Source organism: Anomalospiza imberbis, chromosome 3 (genome assembly GCF_031753505.1).
Source record: "Anomalospiza imberbis isolate Cuckoo-Finch-1a 21T00152 chromosome 3, ASM3175350v1, whole genome shotgun sequence".
NCBI classification, from domain to species: Eukaryota; Metazoa; Chordata; class Aves; order Passeriformes; family Viduidae; genus Anomalospiza; species Anomalospiza imberbis.
In genome coordinates, this window is record NC_089683.1 from 93,435,183 (window position 1) to 93,460,152 (window position 24,970).

Consider the following 24,970-nt stretch of genomic DNA (forward strand, 5'->3'; position numbering starts at 1 on the left):
TTTCATAAAAGCAAAAATATACCAAATATATACCCAAAATATACCCAAACACAAGAAGGTGAAATGTATGACCATAATGAAAAACTAAAAAGGGAGCTGTAAAAGTCTTCCAACTGTTTTGTCCTGATGTTCCAAAATTACTTTCCACACTTACAATTTGAGGTTTTTGTATAATTTATATTGGCATGTACATTTTTTTTGGTGGTCATACAAAGACTGACAATTTTCCTCCTGACGTTGCTGGCAGCAACTTCTATGTTGAAAGGCTGCTTAGTGTGCCAGACAGTAGCCACTGAATAAAATGTAAGCCTTCTAGCTCAGGCTTGGAGTCATTTGGGTAAGCTGTAACAAGTAGTTTGGCTGTTTGAGGATATGACAAAAAAGTAAGGTACATCATTCTCTGTGTTATACTTTTTTCCTATTTTTTCCCTCTTGTGTGTGCTTTCATTCCTCTCTGGTTTGAAAGTAGATAGCAGTCATTTCAATAAGACCATGTGCCTTTGTTTGGACTGTACAGTGTCATTTATTTTATGTGAAGTTGCAGGTTGCACTTTGTTTACTTTGATCCAGTGCTGTGAAACTCTGGAAACATGAGCTCTTGTGTATGCTTCCAGGTTTACATCTGTGTCCCATGGTTATCAGTCATGAATGCTATCTGCCTGAAATATTTCCTACTGATTTGCTATAGCTCAACAGCATTACCTCATAGCCTTTTAAGTGAGATGTATTGTGTAGTTCCGCTGAAGGTTCAAGATCCTGTCCTGTTCCATCATTATTTTAAGAAGACTGGGGAATAAAAGTTGAGACCCACAGAGGCAACTGTGTGTTCAGCCTCAAAATAATGGATTCTTACCCTTGAGGTTCCTGTGCTTGTAGAAGTCAGGGAGCTCATAGATGTGGCGTGATCTCAAGATGTAGATTTGCAGTCTCTCAAGCAGAGGAAGGAAGGAAGGAAGTAGAGTTTTTCCTTATCATCAGTATGTATTCCCAACACTGACAATTTTTATTCCAAAGGGTGGTATGCATCTACGTTGCACCGTCACACACAAAAATGCTGCGTGTGTTTTCAAGAAAAGCAGCAGCCTCGGTGCCTTGCATGGAGCCCTTATCTGATAGATATGATCTCTGTCTGTTAGACTGAGCTTCTGCAGCAGAGATTAGCAGAGCAACGTAATTACTTCTGGCTACAAAGTAGGTACTTCAGCGGCTTGTGCAACCAGCGTTTCTACTGGTGGTTTTAGTAAGGGCTCTTTGAACTCCTCTGGCACTGTGATCAGGCATTAAAGATGTAAGCCATATTATGATTCATTTAAGATACTGTAGGCTGCACATTTGTCACAGTGCAATGGGGCTTCATTAAAAGTGAATGTTGAGTTACTGTATCTCGGTTTTGGAAAAAAGAAATTCTTTGAATGTTACATTTGGCATACGGATTTTTTTAAAGCTTTTGTTTGCACTAAAATGTTGTGCTTTCTATATCTGTCCATATGGAAAGCCAGGACAATGTAAAATACATGTGTTTTTAAATCACTCATTGAGTGTTAAAGCTAAAACTATGAAACTTACTTGGTGCGACTTAATTGCTGTGAGTAATGCAAAAGCTTTGAATGTAATTCTTGGGAATGCTTAAGATACTAATTATATTCCAACCAGTCAAGGTGCACTTGTTTTGAAACTAGTCTGAACTGGTCCCTTCTGAGAACCTGGTATTTCCAATGCCGAAGGTAGAGAAACAGATTAATTTCTTCAAAAATGAGTTATCCTTCAAAACCAGAAACAGGCTTCAAAGCACAGTACTTTATGACAAAAGGTACTTTCAGATTAACACAGCAAGGCCCAAATATGCTAAACACAAGAGCTCAAGAGCAAATCACTTATGTTTGGTCCAGGTCTAGCTGCTGACTGCTGTACAGAATCCTAACTTCCTAATTGACTGTAGTTAAATTCTGGAGATTTAGTATGTAAGCTACAGATACTGCTTTATGGACTCTCCCTTTAAGGCAATTATTCTATTAGTTATGGAGTTTGAGAGATTTTTTTTCATTGCCTTGCTTTACACTTCAGATACTTTTACAATTATTTTTTAAAATGCATTTCAGAAAACTATGGTTATTGGACTAGCCAGTTCAATGGACCACCTAGGTTCAATAGCATACCAAGTTTTCTATTTTGGAATTGTGAATCTTACTTGCAAACATATTCCATTTATCTTTCTGAGTAATTTAAATAGAATTAACTCTAAGTCATATCCAACTTTTCCTATTAGCTCTCCTGTAATATATTCCCTAGTGGATAAATCTATACTTGTATTCTTTTTGCCATTTATTCATTTTAGGAAAAAGTCTGTCAGCTATAATTTTGAATGAGGGCTTCCTCCTCCTATTATTAGCATTTGTTCTTCACTCTAAATCTGAGAATAAATTCCATTCCTATTGATACCCTTTCTAGTGATAATATAAAGACTTCTTTGACAGCAATCTTCATTCATATCCAAATCTTACCCAGTTGATTTCATAGCAGGGACTCAGAAATGTCCAAGTAAAACTATTCTATGTCAAAAGTTCTGACTTAGGTGATACTTTATTCATTACATCCCTTCTGTTCATCCATTTTGTCTTGTCCTTACACAAGTATAGCTTAGCAGGTCTGTGTTTCTTTCAAGAACACAAATGCCTTTGGTATAATTTACTATTCCACCATGTTTCTGTAGCTCTGTATCACCTCATTTCATGTTTTAGGCCTCTTTTTTTTGCTTAAATGCCTCCTATTTTTTGTTTGGTTTTATTTTTTTTAAACATCATCCACAATGCCTCAGTTGTATTAGGAATGCTTCTTTTGTTAGTTTCATTGCCAAGCTGCTGTTTTTAATTACTACTATGTTAAAAACAAAACAAAACAAAAACCCCCACCCAAACCCTTGTGTCCATTCATTAATATACTAGTCTGTATTTCTGTATTCTTACTTATCAGATTTTTTCCCATTAATTTGTGCTAGCCAGATGAACTATGAATATGATAGAAGGTTGTCCCAATTTCTGCCATAATTTTTAGTTTAAGTTCTTCCATCAGTTTTGGCAGTGTTAGTTGGGCAAGATTACCTCTCCATTATTTCTGTGGTAAAGCTCTGTCTCCAGAGGTGAGGGTATTTTTATTTTTTTTCTGATACATTTCAGTGGCTGAATATCTTAAGATTATTCTAACTTGGAAGTGAGAGCTATTAATCTTTCAAACTTAATTCTCCTTTTAGGGTACTTTAAGCTGAAAAATATGAGACTATATTTAAATAACCTGGAGAATCATATAGTAATTCTTGATCTGTTCCAGTAATAATTTTGAATTGCCATTTGTTTAAATGGAACCTCCAGTCACCACGTTTTCTTTGGCTTTACTTAATTGCCCTCTGTGTGTCAGATCCCCATCTCATAGAAGCACAGTTCTCCAAAATCTGCTTTTTAGATTCAGACCAGCCCTGTTGGCCTTCACACAATCTCCAATCATAGAAACCTGTCTGTCTTCTGGTATTGGAGTAAGTCTCTTGTTCTGAGGTTCATTCTTCATTACCCCCTCTTACTACCTATGTCCTTACCAATCACCCCTTAAGACACCTTTGGTTTAGTAGTCCTGTCTTTGGTATGATGATTGATACTGGAATCATGCAGCTTAACAAATTACATCATACAATTATGACCCAGGTTTTCTAAGTACTGTTTTGGGTAAGGAAGGCATGGTATCAAGGTGAACATTGTAGTGTTTAGGTAACTTTTATAGGTGAGTCATCAAAATAGTGGTGGTAATTATTCAGAATTTGGTGGTTAATATGGATATTGAACTGAAATTTTCATGTGGTATATTACATTTATATTCCAAGTTAAAGTCCTTGTCTGCCTTTGTGCCACTGTATTTGGGTGCCCTACTTCTCAAGTGACCTCTACCTCTCTATTGCCTGTGCCCTTTAATGATGACCTATTTGTTTCTGTACTTTCAAGCTTAGTTATTTATTTTTATTTAAATAATTAAGCCATATGTAGATGGGTAAAAGGTGTGACTGGTGATGAGCTGACATAAGAAACACATTAATAAATGGAAAGAGAAAGCATGGGAGGAAGAAGTGCCATCAACAGAGCTGAAGGATTCAGTCTGAGGAAGCAAGGCTGCAGTGAAGCAATTGGCATTCTTTTCCATGCAATATATCTCTGAAAGGATGCAGTGAGTTGAGGTTACAAACCATCTATTCATGCAAAAACCTTGGGATGGCTGTAGAGCAAGCCTTTAATTCCTTTAATGCACTAGCTAAGTCCTTAAATTCTTCATTATGAATCTATTGCTGCCTTACCTTCTTTTGGGGTACTAATTTGTGATTGCACAAGAATTGGAGTGCATGTGATGCAGACCTCAAAAAATGGGCTGAATATCAGCAAAGTGACTTGATGTAGGAGAAACCTGGAGACAGAATGAATGAGGGTGTTTTGTACCCCCTTATTTTCTCCCTCTCAATATCTAAGCATAGTTTTCAGTTCTTCACAGTCTCATTTCAGAGCAATGTATCAGATCACTCCAAATGTCATTTGGTGTCTTTGCACACCTATGAGAGTGGTATTTGTTAAACAGCATGGTCACAGTTTGACAGCTGGTGTCAAAATACAGCCAAGTAGTTTGTTGTGTGATGAGTGCACATGATGTTCCCAGTAACTGTTTTTATACCAACATCTCTCTGTCTTCCAAAGATTTCTCTTCTTCCTTTTGACACTGGTCTTTCCTTTCTTGTGCTTATTTTCCCTTGCTCCTTATAAAGCTGCTACAGGAAAATGTATTAATGTGATTGTGAAAGCTAAAGAAAGGCAGCAACTGATTGATTGTGCATTGTACATAGGACTCTGGTTGAAGATGACAGCTCTGAGCAGGTGACCTTGAGGTAGAAGAATGTTGACATAGAAGGGTCTTTTGTATTTATGCAGTAAGGCAGTGAGAAGAGGGGCAACCTCTTGGGGCAGTGACACCCAGTTCTGAAACACCACGTGATGCTCTTAAAACAGCATGAGAACCTGCCAGGAAAAAGCAGTAGTTCTTTACAAACATAGTCTGAGAAATTCTGTAGTACATATGAAAGTGGTAACATTGCAGCTGATGACTGCATTCAGACCTTTTAGAATTGACGGTAACATTAAGTATGTACTTCAATATGATCTACAAAGTTACATCCAAGCCTTGATTTTTTTTTTTTTGGTAACCATTTCTACCAGTGAACAAATACAACAAATGCATTTAGTTATGGAAAAATCTAGTTACTGCAGGGTGCTTCATTGTATAGATGTTAGTTCTCCTTCCCTTTTTGTACTGTACCTGCTAAGTAATGCTATTGTCAATGCTGCCTTGAAACATCCTTCAGGGAAAGTAAGTTATGATACCATCATGGAAAACTTATGTAAGATTCCTTGTGTTTCTTATGGTAACAGAATCCATTCAAAATCATTTGTCTTCCTTTCTCCCGTTCCTTCTTTGTGTCATATTGCCTACTTCCTATTTGTGGTTTCTGTAGGACTGGGAGAGTAATAATAATGACAACATACTGATCAGATGTTCAGCCTTGTAACCTCTGAAGCAAAGTTCCTTCCTGTTAACCAAATGAGAATGCTGGTGGTGTTCCTCCAAACAAGTTCTTGCTTGGACAATGTTCTCTAAAACCAGTGAAGCTCAGTAGGTTTGAATTCAGGGCAGAGTTTGGCCTTGAAGCATTTACTGAAGTTAGGAAACTAGAAGTTTTGGCCTTTTAGATTTTCAAAAGGCTGCTGGTGTCAGGAGTACAGGCTTACAGCTCTTGCAGAGCTCTTTGGCATGTGCTGTTTCTGTCCATACTGTGGCTGTTGGGGTCCTTGCTGCATTCATGAAAAGTGCAGTTAATAATCTGGCTGATGGCTGAGGCACAGCCACGTGCAGGTTCGGTCTGGGCTGCACAAAGGATCTGCTGGACTCGTGCTAAGGTTTATTTGCCTGGGCCCAACCCTTCCACTTCGGGGTATGCGTGTAAATAAGGTTTGTAGGTGAGTCTTGGCTTTGGTGAAAGTTTGGAATTGGTTGAATAATTCAAAAAATAATACAAACATATTCTAGTTGAAAAACAGTGCTGAAGTGCTGAGATTCTTTTTTTTTAAGATAAGCAATCTGGCCAACTTCTTTGAGAAGGTCCACTTAGTACACTGCCCATAACCATTTTGATATAGTTGCTCAAAACCTAAAACATTGTAAGAGGTTTTTTTGAGCTGTGTGCAGCTAATAAAGAAGGATGTGCTACTAAATAAAGTCTTCAAATCCTTGTCTCTAAGGAGTTTTAACGAAGTTACTTAGGAATAAAATAGTAAAGTCCTTGGGAATTACCATTACTAGCAGAAAAAGAGCCTCAAAGAGATTTTTTGTTGTTGTTTTAAAAGCATCACCACACATATATCTGCATGCTAAAAATCTTCTTTCAATCAAAATGTTGTGTTTTTTTTAATAAACCAGGCTTCTCTGAATTATCTGCAAAAGTAATTGATTTTTTAGAATTAAGTGGTTTTCAATGAATGAATGACGTGAATGGTGGAAGTTGGAATAGTTTTCTATAACAAAAAAAGCTTTGAATAAAGTTATTAATGCTTTTAGCTGAAGTGAACTGTAGAATAGCATTAATGAACTCTCAGTGCTATAAACTTTGACTTCAAATTAACATTTTTAGGTTACCTAAAACTTTTTAAAGTAGTTGAAGTTCATGTAATTTGTTTCCAGCAAGGCTGATAAGAACGTATCTAAAAATACTTAAAATATTGTAGCTTACCAGGGGATCAAATATTATCTTTTTCAAGGTGACCTTGCATTTATTTTTCTGGGGAGCCCCCTGCATTTGCATTTATTTTTCTGAGGACCCCTTCCCACCCACAAAGCTTATAGTGATTTACAGCTTTAATATGAAGGAAATCAACCAAATTGTTAACATTAACGTTAATTTTAATAGGATAAAAACTTTGTTTTACTTCCGTGTAACCCCAAACATGCCCCAACTTTTAACCTGAAGCCAGCAGTCTAGGCTAGGTCTCCAGACCTACGGGTTTCTGAAAAACACAACCCCAAAAAAAAAAAAAAATATATATATATATAAAATAAAGGAGCCGAAGTTTTTAAAGGGCCTGGCTTTAAACGCGGAGCGCGGATCGCGCTGGGGCTGGAGACTCATCATGCCAGGGCGGCGGTGCGTGTGCCCGGGCGCCGGTCTGCGGCGTTGTGTCCCGGCGGAGCTGCGCGGCCGTGCCGTGCCGTGCCGTGCCGGGCCCGGCGGTGCGGTGCCGGTGGCGGTGCGGTGCCGGTGGCGGTGCGGGCCGGAGCGGAGCCGAGCGGAGCCGCGCTCTCCTCCCGCTCGCTTTCTCTTTCCCCCTCTCTCGCTCGCTCCCTCTCCCGCTCGCTCTCCCCCCTCCCTCCCTCGCTCTCTCGCTCTCCCTCTCTCTCTCCTACACTGCCAGCCCCTGATGTGATGGCGAAGAAACCCCGTTGACAAGGCACTGCTTTTTCATGACGGTGAGTTTCCCTTTGAGTGTATTATAATTTTGTGATAAAAATTTCAAGGAAAAAAAAAACACACAACCTCCTTCCTCCCTTCCTTCGGGGAGGGAAAAGAGAGGGGGGAAATCTATCTCCAGACAGACAGAAAAGAAAGAGGAGCAAATTAACAACCAGGAGTTGCCAAAACCAGGATATTAGGTTTCAGCCCAGAGAGCTATTGGCTCTGGGGCTATGTATATAAATATATATCTAGAGAGAGAGCGAGCGAGAGGGGAGACGAGGAGGAAGAAGAGGGATATTTTGTGGGTGGCTGTTGTTTGGGCAGATGTGGATTCACATGGAAATGAACTATATATATTATTTTTTTTTTTTCCGCGAGGCTGGTGATGGTGGCTGCTGAGGGCACTTAAAAAAAAGTTGTTTCTTAAAATAAAGGCGCGGGGGGGGGGGGGGGGGGGGGGTTGAAGGGAGAGATAAGGTTTCAGGTCCAGGCTGATAGCTGCAGAGAGGGGAGAGGTTTGGGGTGGGTTTTTTTTTTTTTTTTTTTCTTGCTGATGCCATGCAAATTCAGGAGAGGAGGGAAGAAAAATCTCTTTTAATGACTCATTGATTGAGCCGGTTTAAAATTAGTTGTTGTTGTTGTCTTTTTTTTTTTTTTTCCGCCCCCTTGATGGCCATCAAGAGAGGGATGGAAAGAGGAGAGGAGGGAGAGAGAGTGTGTGTGTATGTGTGAGTGTGAGAGAGTGAGAGAGGGGGATAGAGAGAGTGTGTGAGGGAGAAAGAAAAATAATCTTTTCAAATCTCCTCCCTCTTTTTTTTCCCCCCTCGTTTCTTTGCTTTTCTCTAAAGCTCTGTGGTCTGTGAAACAGTCTTTTCTTCCTCCTCGTCGGGAAAATGGAGACACTTCGTCTCTCTCCTGGCTGTGCAGCTGGGAAGGATTTTTCTTTTCTTTTTTCCTTTTTCGCTCATGGCTTGATTTTTTTCTTTCCCCCGTCCACTCGCCACCACCCTAATCTTGTCTTTTCTTTGAGCTTGTGTCTCAGAGTTGTACCTGCTGGGGATTTATTTTTCACTCATTTCCTCGTTTTCGGTGTCGCCACTAGATTTGATTTAATTTGTTTGGTTTTTTATTTGCAATTTCCTCCGAATCGCTCCGTGCCTCCTGCTTTTAACCGAGGAATGGAAACGGTGCCGCTTTTTGTGGGTGCGCGAAATGCTCGGGCGGTAGGTTTGGGCTAATGCGCTTTTTTTTCGCCTTTTCGGGATCAAGTTTTTCGATGTGCCTTTTATTTTATTTCTTTAATTTTTTCATTTTCTTTTGGAGAGAGAAAATATTTAATTGTAATGCCTTTTTAAAAGACAATAAAAGACACTTTCTGGAGTGACCCCTTTGGCTTCGCTGTAGAGTGGATGTGAATCCGATCCTTTGTGCTGCTGGGATTGTTTTGCGTAAAAGAAGCAATATTTTATAAATATTTTTTTTTTACTCGTGGCTTAACACAGTAGTCGGTTGTGAAGGGGGTTTTCTGAAATGGTCACTGTTCACATTTATTGAGTCATGGGCGGTATTCAGTATGTAAATTATACTTTGCTTTTTGGTATTAATTACAAAATTCAGTTACAGATGATTGCAGAAAACAGGTGTAGAGATATTAAAAGCCGGGCAAAATCGAACGACGTATAGAGAGCACGTTTATATTTACTTAGAGCTGCTCCTAATCACTGTGGGGAGGACGGAGGTGTGGAGGCCTCTGCCTTTCGCCATTCCCTGCTCGCCGCTCTTCTCCATCCCCGGGCTCGGCAGCGCGGGGTGGCCGCGGGACTGCTGGGGAGAGAGGAGAACGGCTCCGGCGGCGGTCCCGGCCGTGCCCGGGCTCGGCGGGCAGGCAGCCCCGGCTGCGCGGGGGAGCGGGAAGATGGCGCTGCCTGGCTCCCTGCCAGCGTTTGTTGCGCAGTTTCACCCGCTCTCCTCCCCCACGGGCGCCATTTTAAGGTCCTTTCTGCTGTCGCCGCGCCGTGTGGGGCGGTGCCGTCGCGCCCAGCTCGGGCAATATTTCTGTGTCTTGTCTGGGAAGCGTTTCTGTTCTGGGCTTTGGGAGCCGACATCTCCCCGAAATCCTAAAAGTCTTGCTTTCCTCCCGTAACCCACGCTCCTTTCCTAGTCCTTGGTCACCGTCTTGAGCAGCAGTTAAAACAGGCTTGGCTCGTACGGGCCCATGCGCGCAGATTCAATCCGGCCAACATCCCTTATAAGCTTGTGTTTTTACCTCGGAAATACGTGTTTCTTGTCATTCAGCTTATAGCAATTAAAAAAAAGGTTTCAAGGAACATCTTTTTCTGAACGATGACCAGAAAATAAAACATGACATTAAAAAAGAAATCCGCCTTTAAAAGATGATCCGGTGTAGTGCATAGGGCAAGGTATTTTTCATTGAAGAGGCTTCAGTAGTGCTTGCAAAAATAAAAGCATATGTAATTTTTTGGTGGGTGGTTGCTCATTTTGTTGCTGTTACTGTCTTTGTAATTTTTTGGTGTGGAGAGGGATTAGCATATTTTCAAGTTTTTATTGCTCCTTTATGTGTAAGAGGAAGCTGCTTTTTCCAAATTACTTAATTTGGCAGCTCCACCTTAATATATTTTTAAGTTTTGTTGTAGTGCTGTTTTTAGGAAGAACATTGCAAATATCTTTTTTATTCAAAACCACCTTTTGTTTTGTTTTGTTTTTAACATTTTTGTACAGTCTGCTCGAAGCTCATGAGGCTTGAGTTTAATGCCAACATTACTCTACTGGGGAAGAGCAAAGTGTGGTGCCAGACCAACTTATGCTGTGCCCACTAAGGAGCGTGGAATGCTTGGATTTATGTTTTTTGATACATCAGAGGAGGGCTTCTTCCCATTCTCATAGCTCATTCCTGATGGAAGTGGGAGATTTTTAAAAACTCAGGAATAATCTTAAGGCTGTTTAAATTTTTTGCCTGTTGAACAGTTTTAAAAAACATTTCTGTGAAATACACTCCTTGCTTAGAATATACAAAAAATTGTCTGGATGTAAACTGTCTTTTTAAACTACTTTCCTGGGGACTTGTTAACATTTTAGCTTTGAAAAACACACCAGCTATGAAACTTAAATTGTTTACAAAGATTTTGAATGTAGAATACAGTATTTGTTCACATATTTCAGAAATCTTACATCATTAAAATCACTGCTTCTTGAAGTGATTATTTCCATTAACAGGAATCTTAGGATCAAGGTGGTGAATTCTTTTTATTTAATGGTAGCATCCTTTCAAAGAATAAAATTTCTCTCTTATGCCTGAATGTCTGGAAGACTGTGTGTGATTTTCTTCATTAATTTGTGAAAATAGTGAAGAAGTGGCAGAAATGGGATAAAAATGACCAGTTTATATTCTCTCATGGCCTAGTACTTGCCAAATGACTAAATATAATCTGCACACTGGCCTGCTTGCATTAAAGCACAGTATAGTCTCATTTTGCATTGAAATCTTTTTTGTCTACTACTGAAATATTCCAGACATGTTCTTTTTAGATGTGTTTTTGTCTGTCTGAGCTTAATTGTTGCGAGTAGCACTTTGCCCTGGGTGTCGCTTGTTTACATTGCTGGAGGAATGCAGAGCTCACCGTGTTGATCCAGTAGCTTGGCTGTGCTTCCATTGATATACCTTGGCTTACTCAGGTGTTCAGGTGTGTGCTTGTTTTGTGCATACTTTGAGTGCTTGCTTTGTGTGTGATACCTGCATCCTGGAGTTGAAAGTGCTCTCGCTAAATGTGTGGACTCACATGAGGTCAGTGCTGCAGAGATGGTTGTACTGTAGCAAAGTATTTACATCACTTTATGGATGTGCAGCTTTCCTGCCCCAGCTCCTTCACATGTCCTTTTCCAGTACAGTTTGTGTATTTAGTTTAGTTGTACTGAGAGGAAAGCCCCGAAGTTGTGCTAGTATAAACTGCATTTCCAGTTTCCTCCGAGGTCCCTTTCTGTTTTCATGAAGTTCTCCAGCAGAGGTAAGCCCATAGGCTAGAGCTGGAGAGCTCTGCAGTCAAGGATGCCTGGGTGTGCTGCCTGCTGCCTTTGCAGAGTTTCGCTGGTATACTTCCACATGGGTTCCAGGGAAGTTGTATCTGCATAACTGCTGTTGGGTTTCGCAGCAAGGCTCTAATGGTCAATGATCGTGCCTCTTCATGCTGCATTAGGCTTGTGGTAAATCTAATGGCTGCTGCTTTTTAGGGTAGACATAGCAGCCAGCGTGAAAGTGTGTCATTCCTGTCTAAGTGGCTACAGAACAGGCTAAGAGCCTCCTTGATAATGTAGTCACTGTTCAAAGAGTTGGCAGAATTCCTTACAGTGGTTCTGCTGGAATAAGCTGCATCTGTACTTGAAAGGTTTTTTATTGCCATATACCCTGTCTGGCATAGACATGGAGATTGTCTATAAAAACAAGTGTGTTTTTCTTTCTTATGGTAGATGAAAAGCAGTGACAGTAATAAACTGTTCTAACATTCATTGTGACCTGCCACTGTTTTAGTCTGAAAGTCAGAGTGAGTAGTTTTGGGAAGGCCCTTGTTACACCACCATAAATGCATAAGCACCAACCTGAACTGAGGTTTTTTCCAGGTCATCACATAGTTAAATGAATATGTGTATGTTTTTTTTTTCAAGTGTTAATTTGTTCCTGCTTTCATAGTTGAAAAAACCCCAACTACTCTGTAATATTTTGCTCTACTTGAGAATTGTTGAGGTTTTAGACAAAATAAAGATTTCATCATTAACTAACACAGAGAGACTATCAAGTAGTTTTTTATTCCTTTCTTTTCTTGCACTAGTTTAAAAATGTTCTAGGGTTAAGGGAATCCTTACCAAAAGAAACAGAAAGAAAGCAGGCAAAATCGCTGTTATAACACAGTAACCTTTCTCTCACTGAAGGTTTTGAGAAGGGGTGGGGAAATGAAGAGAAGGAAGTCTGGAGAGAAGGATTTAACTTCATTGCAAGAGACTGATTTTTTTTGTAAAGTCTGATCTTATGCCTTGCCTCAGGTGGAACTTGCAGTGGTTTTACTGTGAACTTGATCCAAGTGTGGAATTTCAAGATCTGGTGTTGGAGCTTGAATTTATTGAGAAAAGTCAATTACAGAAGTTATCTTGGTCCCACTGAAATAGGTGGTGAAATTTCCACTGGCAGTCAGCAAGGCATTGGCTTCAAGGACAGCATGGAGGATTTTCAGCTAGGATTTGGGGTGTTGATATGGGCTGCACTGCTGTTACACATCTGTCAATTAATCCTATTCAGTTTTCAGTAGATTTCCCAAACATAAAAACTGAAAGGAGTATGAATGGCTGTTCAGCTAATTATTGGCAGTTGGTAGCTGATACTAGCTCATCTGAACCATGCTTGTGGCAGAGTTTGGTTTTTAAACTAGTATGGACTAGATTGGCAATGAAAAGGTATTAATTGGGCATTGGTTTATAAATCAGCTGGGAAATGTTCAGTTCATAAAGAAGTTATGGGCCTCTGAAAACTATATGCTTACAATGAGAAGTATGAAAGTTGAGTATTCTTGAGCAGAAACAAGGTAAAAACCATCTGAGGGATTGACTGAACGTTTCTTGGAATATTATTTTGCACAAAGAACATATGCTAACAGTCTGTTCTATAGCATACAGTAGTTTGTAGAAATGTTTAAGAGCATCTAATATCTTCTGGGCAGGTGAACGTTTTCTTCCTAAGGAACTGCTGAGATGACGCCTCCTGTGTGTCTTGTGGGATGAAACCGGGACCTTTCAAAATGTTTTATGGATCTTGAAATTCCTGAGGAATTGTGTATGCGGTGGAGCAGCTTGGAAGACAGAGCCCAAAACAGGCCATAGCATAGTGATGAGGATAGTCACTGCTGGAGGAAAGGTCCAAGCCCAGCCTTTATTCTGGGAAATCCCATGGGATAAGGAAGCATCCTGACCTTCAGGCTGAGGTTACTCTGGATTTTCTCTATGTGGGTTTAAAAAAATCTATTTCCTGATAAAAGTCGTGTTAAGATTTTGATATTGCCAAGAGCAGCTGTGGATGCAGTAGGAAAACAATTGTGTTGAATAAATCAGAAAGTCTGTGCTGAACATGTGTATCTCAGGGAAACCAACTGTAGACAGCCACACAGGGCGTTCACATGTGTACTTGGTGTGTTGGCTGTAGCTAGATTGGCCATTACTATCATACATACTGTTAGTTGAACTGCACATTTCCTATTTTTTTTCCCTAACATACTAAAATATCACTGCAGTTTTTGGAAGTTTGATATGGTACCGCATTTGGCAAACTCAAATCAGTATTTTTTTTTAGTGGTGTACTAAAGGGAAATGTAGGAGTTGGATAAACAGTCTATTGTAGGTTGTCTGTGGTTTTTATTTACCCTTCTGTGTGTAGAGCTGGATGTGTAAGCATCCTGCCTGTGCTCTTAGGTGTTCGTCTGCCAGATCTTAAAAACCATGAAGAGGCATAATTTTGTGTCTATCAATTCCTGAGAGGAAGCACTTTTGTATTTCTTTTCTTGTTGCTATTTCTCTGATTCCTGAATTGTTTCTATTTTTTAGAGTATTTTTTCTTAGAAAGGTTTTCATCATTGACTATTTAAAATTACCAATTTCTTCTCATACCCTGTTGCATACAGATGTCTGAAATATTGATGATTAAATTCAGTTCTACAGCTAATTTCAAGCATTGCAAAGTCATCTTAGAGGTACTATTCAGATTTAGATTTTTGGAATGAAAACTTATTTTGAATATTAAGAAGGTAACGCTTGCATAATGCACTGTGTTATTAGATTAGAATTCCAAATGTCATAGTTTTTTTAGCTGTATTTTAGAGCACAGTTCCTGGTAGATTTTGCAACAGTGTAGTAACTGCTTCTTTTTGATTACTCTGGAAAAGAAAATCTTCATAAGGAGTAATTCCATATTGTAGGATATATGTACAGCATAGTTAGTTTATGAGTGAATAGTAAGTCTTTGTGTTTTACAAAGTGCATTTAAATTTTTTTTCTTACTTCTGTTGTCTTGAAATGACCATTTTTGGATAATTGACTTCTGAGTGAGGTTTTAGTTTGCAATGAATTTTTCAATATTTACCTCTTTTCCATTGAGTACATTGTTCTGCATTGAGTACATTTTCTGTGTCATTATTCTGCAGCATATAATTTTTTTACAGTAATGAGAGGGGGAAGTGGAAATACCTCTTAATTATCAATTTTTGTATTCCATCCATGTAAAAATCAATTTCTTGAAAACAGAGGGTTTGACATGGTAAACAGCTCTTAAGTTGATTATAAGATAGAGTCTTGCTTACTTACAAGAATCTTAAATTCACTTTGCAAGATACTAGATTGCTCAAAAGTAGTATTGACTTGAAATTTAAGAATAAACTATGTGGTTATAAGGGTTTGAGTTTATACTCTTTTCTTACACTTCTGTGTTGCAGAGAATGCAAATGAGGTCTAGTTGTTCCTGTGTAGGAGTTTCCTTCACTGAATCTGAGGCTGCCTGTTGGATAGGAAACTGAGAGAGATCTGACAGGGTAAGGCAGGCAGTGGTTACAGCACCTTAGCAATCTGAAGTGCACACTAAGATGATACATTATCCAGTGGATGATGAAACAGCTTGGGTTTTTTCCCCCTAGTTCAGAAGCACATGGAGCAAAATATTAGCAATGTGGAAATTAATGAGAGTTTTGGTGGAAATTTGTGTGAGGGAAGGACTTCAATTCTGGGTGTTTGATCTCTGCAGTCAGTGTGGAGTCACTTAATGCTGCTGCAATCCTTTTATGTAATTTAGCAAGGGATGTCTTGGGTTAAATAGAGTTATCTTACATCCGTGCTCAGAAGAGTTGTGAGTGATGAAAATGGCACAAATTTGATGTAGCACGCTCTGTTCACAGCAGTGCCATTCTCTGCAGTGACTGTTGCAGTAACTGATTCGCTCTGGTTTTTTTGTTGTGGTGATTGTTTTTTCCAGTGGCAATGCATTTCTTCAGATATTCCATACTTCTGTTGAGATTGTAGATTAAAATTCTGAATGGAGAATGATAGAACAACAGAACAATTTAGAGGGTTTTATAGGACAGGTTCATTATGAAGCATGAGAGAGATCTTGTCAGAATTCCTGCTGACAGGATGTGTACAAAGGCATACTGAAGTTGTGAGGATCAGTGGGTGTGTGTCATGATTCCAACAGTAATTGCTTCATGTGCTGGGTATGTTAACTCTTGCAAGTTTGATTATCTCCCATTATAAAGGTTTAACTGCAGCAGTCATTGCCTTGCTTTAAAGCATCGATTTCCAAAGGTCAGTGTTCACTCTCAGGAGTCATACTGCCACTCAGGAATTGATCTCATGTATTTGCACAAAACTTTCAAGTCTAGATTTTTCCCAACAGTTTTGCAGATAGATTTATTTATGTGTGACTTATCAAGTTTTGATGTTGATTATATCACACTTTTTGGAAATTATTCTAGATGTTGCTCTTCTAAGCTATCCATTAGCTTGTGCTTTTTACAGGAAGTGAAAATAGTGGTTCATTGCTTTGTATCTGAAATGGTCTTTTAAGGCTGTATGAAATTATAAGTGACTTTGAGAAAGAAAAATAGTTCTTTTGTTGCAAGCTTGAATATAACTTGAGTAAATTTAAAACCCAGTGTTTTAAATTAGAATATGGATACTATGCAAAGCGTGTGTGAATAGTTGGACTGCTTCCAGGCAAATCTGGTTTTAATGGCGCTGCAGGTTGTAGATCCTGCATGTGTTACATGATACTGTGGATTATGTAGCATGTTGGTTAAAACTTTAGGGCGGTAAGGACCACTGGGGTTTGCCTGGCCCTGCCCCCTGCTGTAAGCAGAACAAGCTTCACAGTTCACTGTTCACAGTTAGAACAGGCTGGTCAGGGCCATTTGAGTTTTGAAAGCTTCCAAAGAGGGTGATTGCACCCTCTTGCTTGAACATTCTTGTTTGTGAATGATTTTCCTTGCATCTGGTTGGGATTTTTTGTGTTACATGTTTTGGCTCTTGCTTTGCGTCTTGCTGTGTGCTGATGACAGGCGACCTGCTTGGCTCATCTTAGTGCCCCTTTTAGCAGGCTGCAGGTAGCACCTGGGCTTGTCTTCTGTTGACCAGGCTGAAGAAAGGCAATTCCTTCACGTGACCACGTGATTTTACTTGCACACTGTTGGACTCCTTCATGTTGTTTTGTATTTCTTTTAAGAGCACTGTCTGTGGGTAAAAGCCAAACAGATTGTAGCTGGGAGCTCATGAGTGCTGATAGAAAGGGAACAATCGCTCCACTGGACTGCTGTCTGCACTGTGGTAATGTGAGGGTGGTGCTTGTAATCACATGTGTGCTGCAGCCCCACACGTGCTTTAAGCTGACTGAAGCACTGCTGCCTTCCCCTGTGTTTAACTACCCACCTATCTCATTCCCTCCCTTGTGCTGGCTCTAGCTCTGCTGTAGCCCTGTGGCAAGCCAGAACCAATCAAGAAGCTCATCCTAAGTTGAAACAGATCAATGTATTTTATCAGATCACTTTTTTGTTCCAGATGACTCTTCAAAGCCTTGAGCTGACCCAGGGAAAGTGGATGAGAGGAGGGCAGGACTGCTTTATTCATCTTCTATTGCTCTTTGCTCTGTAGCAGGTCAGAGTGTTGAAATGAAGGCAGAGGCTTTAAGGCCAGGTAATAAGAGTCTCCCAGAGGATTGGCTTGCATAGCTGGGATTTCCTTGTCAGTTTTATTACTTTCAAATTCTCTTATGTTCTGTTCAGGAGCATGTGATAAAGGGCACTCTGGTTATTTCCCAGAAGGGATGGACATGGCTTCTTGCACAAGTACATGTGATCCAAGTTGAAATATATGCTCTATTCAGCAGTGTGGTGGCAGAGGTATGAAATAAAATAGTAGGGGCTTTGCTAGTAAGCTACAGGGAATATCTGTGCTGGGTTATGACTAATTACTGAGGATTGCCCTTTATAAATTAGTTGGATGCATGAGCAGGGCTGAATTTGGCCTACTTCTTATAAGCAGATTTTTTTGTGGCTTCTTTGTTGTTTTTTTTTTTTTTTTAAGACACTGTAGAGCAGTATTCTTAATTAGATATTTGCTAGGCTGCATTGTAACAGTGTTCCAGCAGGTTGTGTGACTCTTCCCAAAGTATATTTTCCCCAGCTATTTCTAGTGTGGGCTCTTGGCAGGGCCCTGGATGCATTGATGGGTCCCAATGGTCCAGCCAGGCCTCACCTGGAGCCTCCACTGGCTGAAGTCTCCAAAGACTGATCCAAATATAGAAGTGAGTCAATGTTTAAGGGTCTAGGCCAATGGTCTCCAAATGTTTTTGATTGCATTTGGTAAGATTTTTGAGCATGCATCCCCAATATATTTATATTATTTGCATACACAAGTATACGTGTGTATATTAAAACTTCATATACTAGTGAAGTTTTAATATTTTCTTCTTGCACCCCACTGGATTTTCGTGCACACACTCCACTTTGAAGACCGTTAGACTAGGCTTCATAACTCTTTAACTCCATTCATTGTGGCAGGTTTTATTTTCAAACTCTCATGGCTTAATATATTTATACCCATTTCATACATCACTCATTGCTTTGGGTCACTGTATGTTCACAGTGAAGAGGACAGAAAACTAGAAAAGATAGCTGGCAAGAAAAGTGACAAACTTTTCTATTGTTTGTGCAGTAGAAAAGGCTTTAGGAAAATTCCTCAGGACAGGCTTGCTTTTGTCAACACACTTTTAAATGATCATCTGTGTCAAGGTCACATGTTGCTCAAATTCCTCTTTTCTAAGTAGACTGAATGACTACTTCTGGGTGAATTTGCTTGTGGGTGTGCAAGTACTCTGTCTGATTGTTTGCTGCTGCCTCTGTTGCTCTCCTGAAATCAACAGGGCACTAATCATTTGGTAATCCTTGTTGAAAATAGGCATTAGTTAAAAAGATTTAAACCTGCAGTGTCCTGGTTTTGGCTGGAACAGAGTTGATTTGCTTCCTAGTGGTTGGAAGAGTGCTGTGTTTTGGCTTTAGGATGAGAATAACACACTGATGTTTTAGTTGTTGCAAAGCAGTGCTTGAACCAAGCCAAGGCCTTTTCAGCTTCTCATACTGCCATTGTGGGGGCCTATTTGTATTTGCAAGTAATAATAAATACTGTGGCCAGGACCAAAGGGACCCTGCCTCCAGCTGGGTGAAGGAAGGGGAATACCAGGTTTGACTGCCAGGTTTATTGGACTGTGGATTTGGCACATGAAAGGCACAGGATATACAGGACTCATTTCCACAGCAACCTCATGGATACCTAGGTGAAAAAGTTGGATGTATCATCTTCCCTATCATGCATCACCCTCTGGGAAAATCAAACAATACAATGGCCTGTTTAAAGGCCACTCTGAAAGCAAGGGATACTGGGGCATTCAGACATTGGGATATCCGTTTAGCAAAAGCCATCTGATTAGTTAACACTAGGGGATCTACTAAATGGGCTGGCCCTGCCCGATCAAAACTTTCACGTACTGTAGAAGGGGATAGAGTTCCTATAGTGCACACAGAAAATTGTGTTGTGGAAGGCAGTCTTTGTTGTTCCTGTCTCAGGCAAAGGCAGACCCATCCATGGGATTGCATTTGCTCAAGGACCTGGAGGCACTTAGTGGGTAATGCACAGTGATGAGGAAGTCAAGGGGATTTGATTTTGGGTAGAACAACCAATGAGGATGTTAATTGCTATATAATACTGTATTTCATAACTGCTCTGGTTGCTTTATGCCATATCAATGGTATTGCTGTAAGGGTTGCTCAGATTAATGAAGAATGAGTGCTGATGAAACCGAGCAAAGTGCAGCTAAGATAGAACCAGACAAGTACAGCAGTGATGGAATCAGACTTCAGCATGTAATAATCCCAACAGCATTTACCATCTCTTTCACTTTGAAGGAATGATATGACAGATGGAGCCCAAAGTCCTGGGCTCCATCAGGATGAACTCAGTGGACATCTTAGAGGGATGGCCCATAGATTATTGGCCTGTATGTCTGCATATATGGCAAAAGACTGGAAAGGTGGTTGTGATTACGTGGAATGCATTGGAAAGTGTGGGACCTGGGCATGATGAGGTTGGTATAGAATAAGGGGTGGATATTGTTCCGGTTTTGACTAGGGTAGAGTTAATTTTCTTTCTAGTAGCTGTGTTTTGGATTTAGGATGAGAATAAAGTTGATAACACACTGATGTTTTAGTTGTCGTTGAGAAGTGTTTGCACCAAATGAAGGACTTTTCAGCTTCTCAAAGCACCCCACCAGTGGAGAGACTGGAGATGTGAAAGAAGTTGGGAGTGGATCAGACCCCAACTGACCAAAGGGATGTCCCATACCATATGGCATCATGTGGAACAATGAAACTTCATTATCCGTGGTAAACTCATAGGAGTTTGCAGTATGTTGGGTAGATTTTTCTTGTATCACGTTTAGCTTGTGTATATGTTCAGTAATGGGTGTAATAGTGAAGATTATGTGTTACTATTAGGATTTTCTCACACCAAAAAATGCAGCATTTTTGCATTTTTCTCACATGCAAAAGTATATTTGCATACATTTTATTTTCCTTCTGATCATTCTATGCAAATTTTGAAGAATTCAGTGAATTTAACAAATTTATCTTAATTTGTGTCAGTTGTTTTAATACTTCCAGAGTATTAATTGAAGAAAGTTGTGTGGTGTAACTTCAGCTAATGGTGAACCCTTATTATAATAAAATCACAAGAGAATATTTGGTTATGTAAAGCAAAGACATTTTATGGTGTCTAAATAATGCTGTCAGTGTTTCCATAGACACATGGCTCCGGATATACAAAAGTAGATTTGCAGTGTGAAAATAAGGATAAATTTGACTTTCTAGAAATTTTTGCTTTTGGTTAGCTAGGAGACTTTGGAACCTTATTCTTGAGACATGGGTACGCTCTCAGCAGTTAGAGGAAATAACAGCTTGCTGTAAGTAGTATGATCAGTACAGTTAAAGCAGAATGCTAATTGTTTATTAATTATTCTTAGTAATACACATTTATATTTAAATTTGATGACATCATACTATGCCATGCCATTTGCTTAGCATTGAATTGCAATATCAGTGCTCAAGCTGGTGGCACTATGCAAGAGTAAGCAGCTGGAACACTGAATCATGGGAGAAGTTTCTTTTCTTAATGTGCGTAATCACCTCATGAGTGTTGATTTTTGTCAACATTGAGGTAGTTCTCTGTAGCTGTGCTTTGTTTTTCTGTCCTCCCTGAGAGGTGATACTGAATGATCCTCACACTGACATATGCTCCATTTCTGCTTCACCCTCAATGTAAGCTAAAGCACAGAGACAGAAAAAATCCGAATAAGGCTCTGCAGTATAGAGGACACAGTACCCTCTGCTAGTCTATAATATAAGCTATTTTCAGAACCAGTGGAGTATAGAAAAATTTCAGGAAAGAGGTTACAGAATCACAGGACAGCCAAGGTGGGAATGAATATCTGGGGATCACGTTATCCCCTGTACTGCTCAGAGCAGACTCAACCAGAGCAGGCTGCTCAGGGTCAGATCAGGCAGGCCAGAGCGGTGGTCTGGCTGTATCCTGGGTATCTCCAAGGGTGGAGACTCCATAACCTTGCTGAAAAATTTGTGCCAGTAATTGGTTACCCTCAGAGTTTTTAAAAAAGGAAAGTTTTTTTCTTTTGTCTATGTAGACTCTTTGGTTTATTATGTTTTAATTTGTGCCCCTTGCCTCTTGTTCATTCCCTGGGTACCATTGAGAAATGTTTGGCTCAGTATTCTTAACACTCTCCCACCAGGTATTTATATACAAGATAAAGATTCCCCCATGGTTTTCCTCAGGCAGAACAGTCCTGGTGCTCTCAGTCTCTTGTATAGCAGGTGCTTCAGTTCCTTCATTGTTTTAATCATTATGGAGAACAGGATGAGGAATGATTCATGTGAATCTCTGGTCAGGGAGAGCAAGTCTCTATCTGTCAAGAAATAAGAGAGAGGGGAGAATGAATTAAAGCCAAAACAGTTATAACTGTTATAACCTTGTTACAACATTTGAGTATGACAGCACAATTTTTAAGGGAAGTTGAGAAAAAAACAGGCATGGAATGCAATGATCAACTTGATGTGAGTAGAAAATATGGTAAAGATGAGACTGGATAACTTAAAGGAAGCCAGGGTACCAAGAAGTTTTGGAAACACATCAGTTGATAACTGAACTAGTGGATTAGATGGGATGGTCCTGACAGTTACTGACCAAGGGCAAGGGGGATTCTGAGGCGAATAGGAGAGCCCAGAATATGCAAACAGAAGCTTTGAAGGAGCAGCAGTTGGAGGGGAGAGTGAGTGTGAGAGTTTTTGGTGCAGCAGTCCCTGATGAAGTAGGCAGTGTGTGAAGAGTTGGTGGTTGTGACACTGTGAGGCTAAAAGTGCTCTGCATTGGATACTTGCCCTCAGGTTGGGCAGAGCACATAAATTCCCACCAGTACCCATTGTTAAAAGGACTGTCAGAACCCTGTACTGTTAAACACAAGTTGAAGTACACTCCTGAATATTGCTGAGGAGAAACTGGAAGTGGCCACATTGACACTTAGCTATTGCTAAGAAAGGTCTGTTAGAAAACAGTGTTTCTTTCAATGCTTAGTCATGTTTTGACTGTAGCTTTGATTCTAGACTGTAGCAGCATCCTTGTGACATTGACCTAAGTTTATTTGCCTTTTTGGCTGCTCAGTGCTTCAGCCACCAATTTGTAACAGTCTTTGTAGTGTTTGGTTATTCCCTCACTAGGATTAGCTGGGAATAAATTCCTATAGAAGCATTTTTTATTGGAGCCTTAGATTGCATTCTGTGTTGATATTTTTACTACTTTAAATTGTAGAAGTTACTGTTAATCAGTTTGGTTAGTAATTTCTCTTTTCTGATTTAAAATTCTAAAACCCCCCTGGATGGTAAAACGTTGTATGGGGTTTTGTAAATCTTTGCATGTGACTGAATTTGATTTTGAAATAAATCAGCAGACATCTGTAAGAAGGTGCAGGTCTACTTAAGAACTTTGTCAATAGTAGACAACTGTCAACTTCTTAAATTGTTTAATAAAAATACTGAGATACTCTAAATTGGTTTTGTTGTTAAAAACAAACTTTTGTGTGATACATTTCAAATATCCATCCTCTCCTTTATTCTAGTTGTCATGGATGATGACGATGATGAATCCTGTCTCCTTGATCTTATTGGGTAAGTTTCCCATAAGAATTACTGCAGAAAAGTTGGGAATAATAATTTTGCAAAATCATTTTCTAGAAGGTGATTCTATCTGGATATTGTCTAAAGATGAGCTGACTTGCAATGAAGTGAGTAGACATGCTTCATGTCTTCCACATGGAGATGTGTGGATTGCAAAGCCTTCAATACCGATGGATGCTTGCTGACATTCTCCTCAGGAGAAGTTAAGGAATGTGTGTTCATGGAAAATGGATTCTCTTCTCAGGTAGTGGTAATTCCAGATCAGTGCTGATGCATGTTACTAGAGATGCTACTACTAACTTCACAGCAAGTAAGTTTTTTTAAAATCAAATCCCCAAAGATGTCAATTTTTCTGACTAGTGGAACTAGATAATTTTTTAATACTGTGCTTGTATTTTAAGGGCAAAGTAAATTTTTTTTTCTTAATTCAAAATACATAAATATTTCATTTCTACTAGTCATACACATTTGCATCTAAATGTCAGAAAAAAAGAATAGGTCTCTGTACTGTTTCCTATTTGCAACAAAGAATTTACCAGATTTTGGTCGGAGATACTTGATTTTAATAAAATCAGGAATTTTGAATGGTCATTTGAGTTGTTGGTGGGTTTTTTTGTGACCCTTCCTCCCCAGTTTCCATAACATATTTATATGGAGTTTTATAATTCTATGTGGCAATCTTCAAAAATAATTTGGATAGCTGAAGCATGAGTAAGTTTTGTATGGATTGTATATGTGACAAGTTGCCTTCCTTTGGGTATTGTTCATGTCAGTATTCAAGAACAGATAATATGCTATAAATGCATATAAAACACAAGATGAGAATTTAACTTTTCATGCCCAAAACTTTGTTCAAGCTCTGCTAGAAATTAGGCTGGCATCAGTCTCATAGCACTTGCTAAAATATCATTCCCAGTTCATACAAGAATTTTTTACTGTCTTAAGTGTAGGAAATAATTAGGCTTTTTGCCTTTCTCACACACCTGAAAACTTCCAGTGAAATCAGTGAGAGCTGTAACTTCAGAAAGACCAAAACACCCCCCGAGTGTAGTTTGAGGGTTTCTCTGGATGCTATAGCAAAAGCAGTGCCAGTAAAGGCTCAGTTACATTCTGTGAAGTAACTGTTGTGCGATGTTACTGATTGTGGCCATGTGAAAACACTTCCTACTTGGAACATGAACATAAAGATGATCATGTGACAATTAAGTGCTCTGCCATGAGCATGAATCCTGCTTACAAGATCACAGGTGGTCCAGAAAATGAAGTGCTCTCTATACAGATGAGTGTTTGTGTGAAAAATTACAATGTTCTTGCTGCTGCTGGCAGCAATTATTGTCTTAAGCATCTAGAAGAATGGAAAACATCTTTTTAAATCTGATCTGTGATTTGGTAGGTGCCATTTAAAAATCCTTCCTTACTAAAGACAATATTTAAGCTGATTAAGTGTTCTTAATTTTTAATTGCATTTTGCACGATTGGAAGACAGTGAGGGTGATTAGTATTAAATGGCCTGATTATTTTACTGATAAAATTCATGAGCATAATAGAACCCTATATAAGATCATGAGTTCTCTGCTCCTTAATTTTTGAAATTCTGTGAAATCTACTATGAAAATGACATTTCTATTTTAAAATATATGTAACCACTTCAATATTATAAGCATTATACTAAAAGAAAGTCCCTGCCAAGTACTGTCATGTCTTTTGTAAACCCGTGAACGCAGTTTTTTTTTGCAAAGAAAAAAAAAAGGAATAGAGGTGTGTTTGTCCTTTTAGAAGAGTACTTGTGAGCTTAAAAGATCTTTGACTTTATGCCTCTTTATTTTCTAGGACTATCAAGCAAGAAGGAGGCATTTTTAGTTACTGTTTTTTTACATTATAATCTCCTGCTTCTAAAAAAATGTTTTATTATTACTTGTTAATCAAGAAACATGTTTTAAAAATTAAATCCATGTCAGTTTACTCTTTATGCTAAGGGAAATACTTTATAATTGTTGCATTATAATAATCCCGTGTAACACAGCCTTTTATTCTTTTTACTTGGTCTATATATACAGCTAAATTAATATATTGGTACTTTTTTGAATTTCTGACACTCATCCTCTTTGACTAA

General features: G+C 39.2%; 1 protein-coding gene and 1 long non-coding RNA gene across 7 annotated transcripts in view; one reads left to right on the forward strand and one right to left on the reverse strand.

Moving 5' to 3' along the window:
• BICRAL (BICRA like chromatin remodeling complex associated protein) overlaps positions 1 to 24,970 on the forward strand; it is a 49,569-nt gene that overhangs the window by 2,306 nt on the left and 22,293 nt on the right. For 2 of the 6 annotated variants that reach the window (XM_068185816.1, XM_068185819.1), the window contains exon 2: positions 22,800 to 22,848. In XM_068185816.1, coding sequence (XP_068041917.1) covers positions 22,805 to 22,848 — 44 coding nt within the window. In that variant the 5' untranslated portion in view covers positions 22,800 to 22,804. Of the gene's footprint in view, positions 1 to 7,403; positions 7,543 to 8,157; positions 8,752 to 15,012; positions 15,109 to 22,799; positions 22,849 to 24,970 lie in introns of those variants that run through there. The other 4 variants (XM_068185815.1, XM_068185817.1, XM_068185814.1 and 1 more) reach the window with 4 other exon arrangements.
• On the reverse strand, positions 22,453 to 24,249 carry LOC137471449 (uncharacterized). Its single transcript, XR_010997616.1, has 2 exons — positions 23,841 to 24,249; positions 22,453 to 23,156 (listed from the first exon to the last, which is right to left on the reverse strand). It is a non-coding gene; the product is annotated as an uncharacterized lncRNA (long non-coding RNA).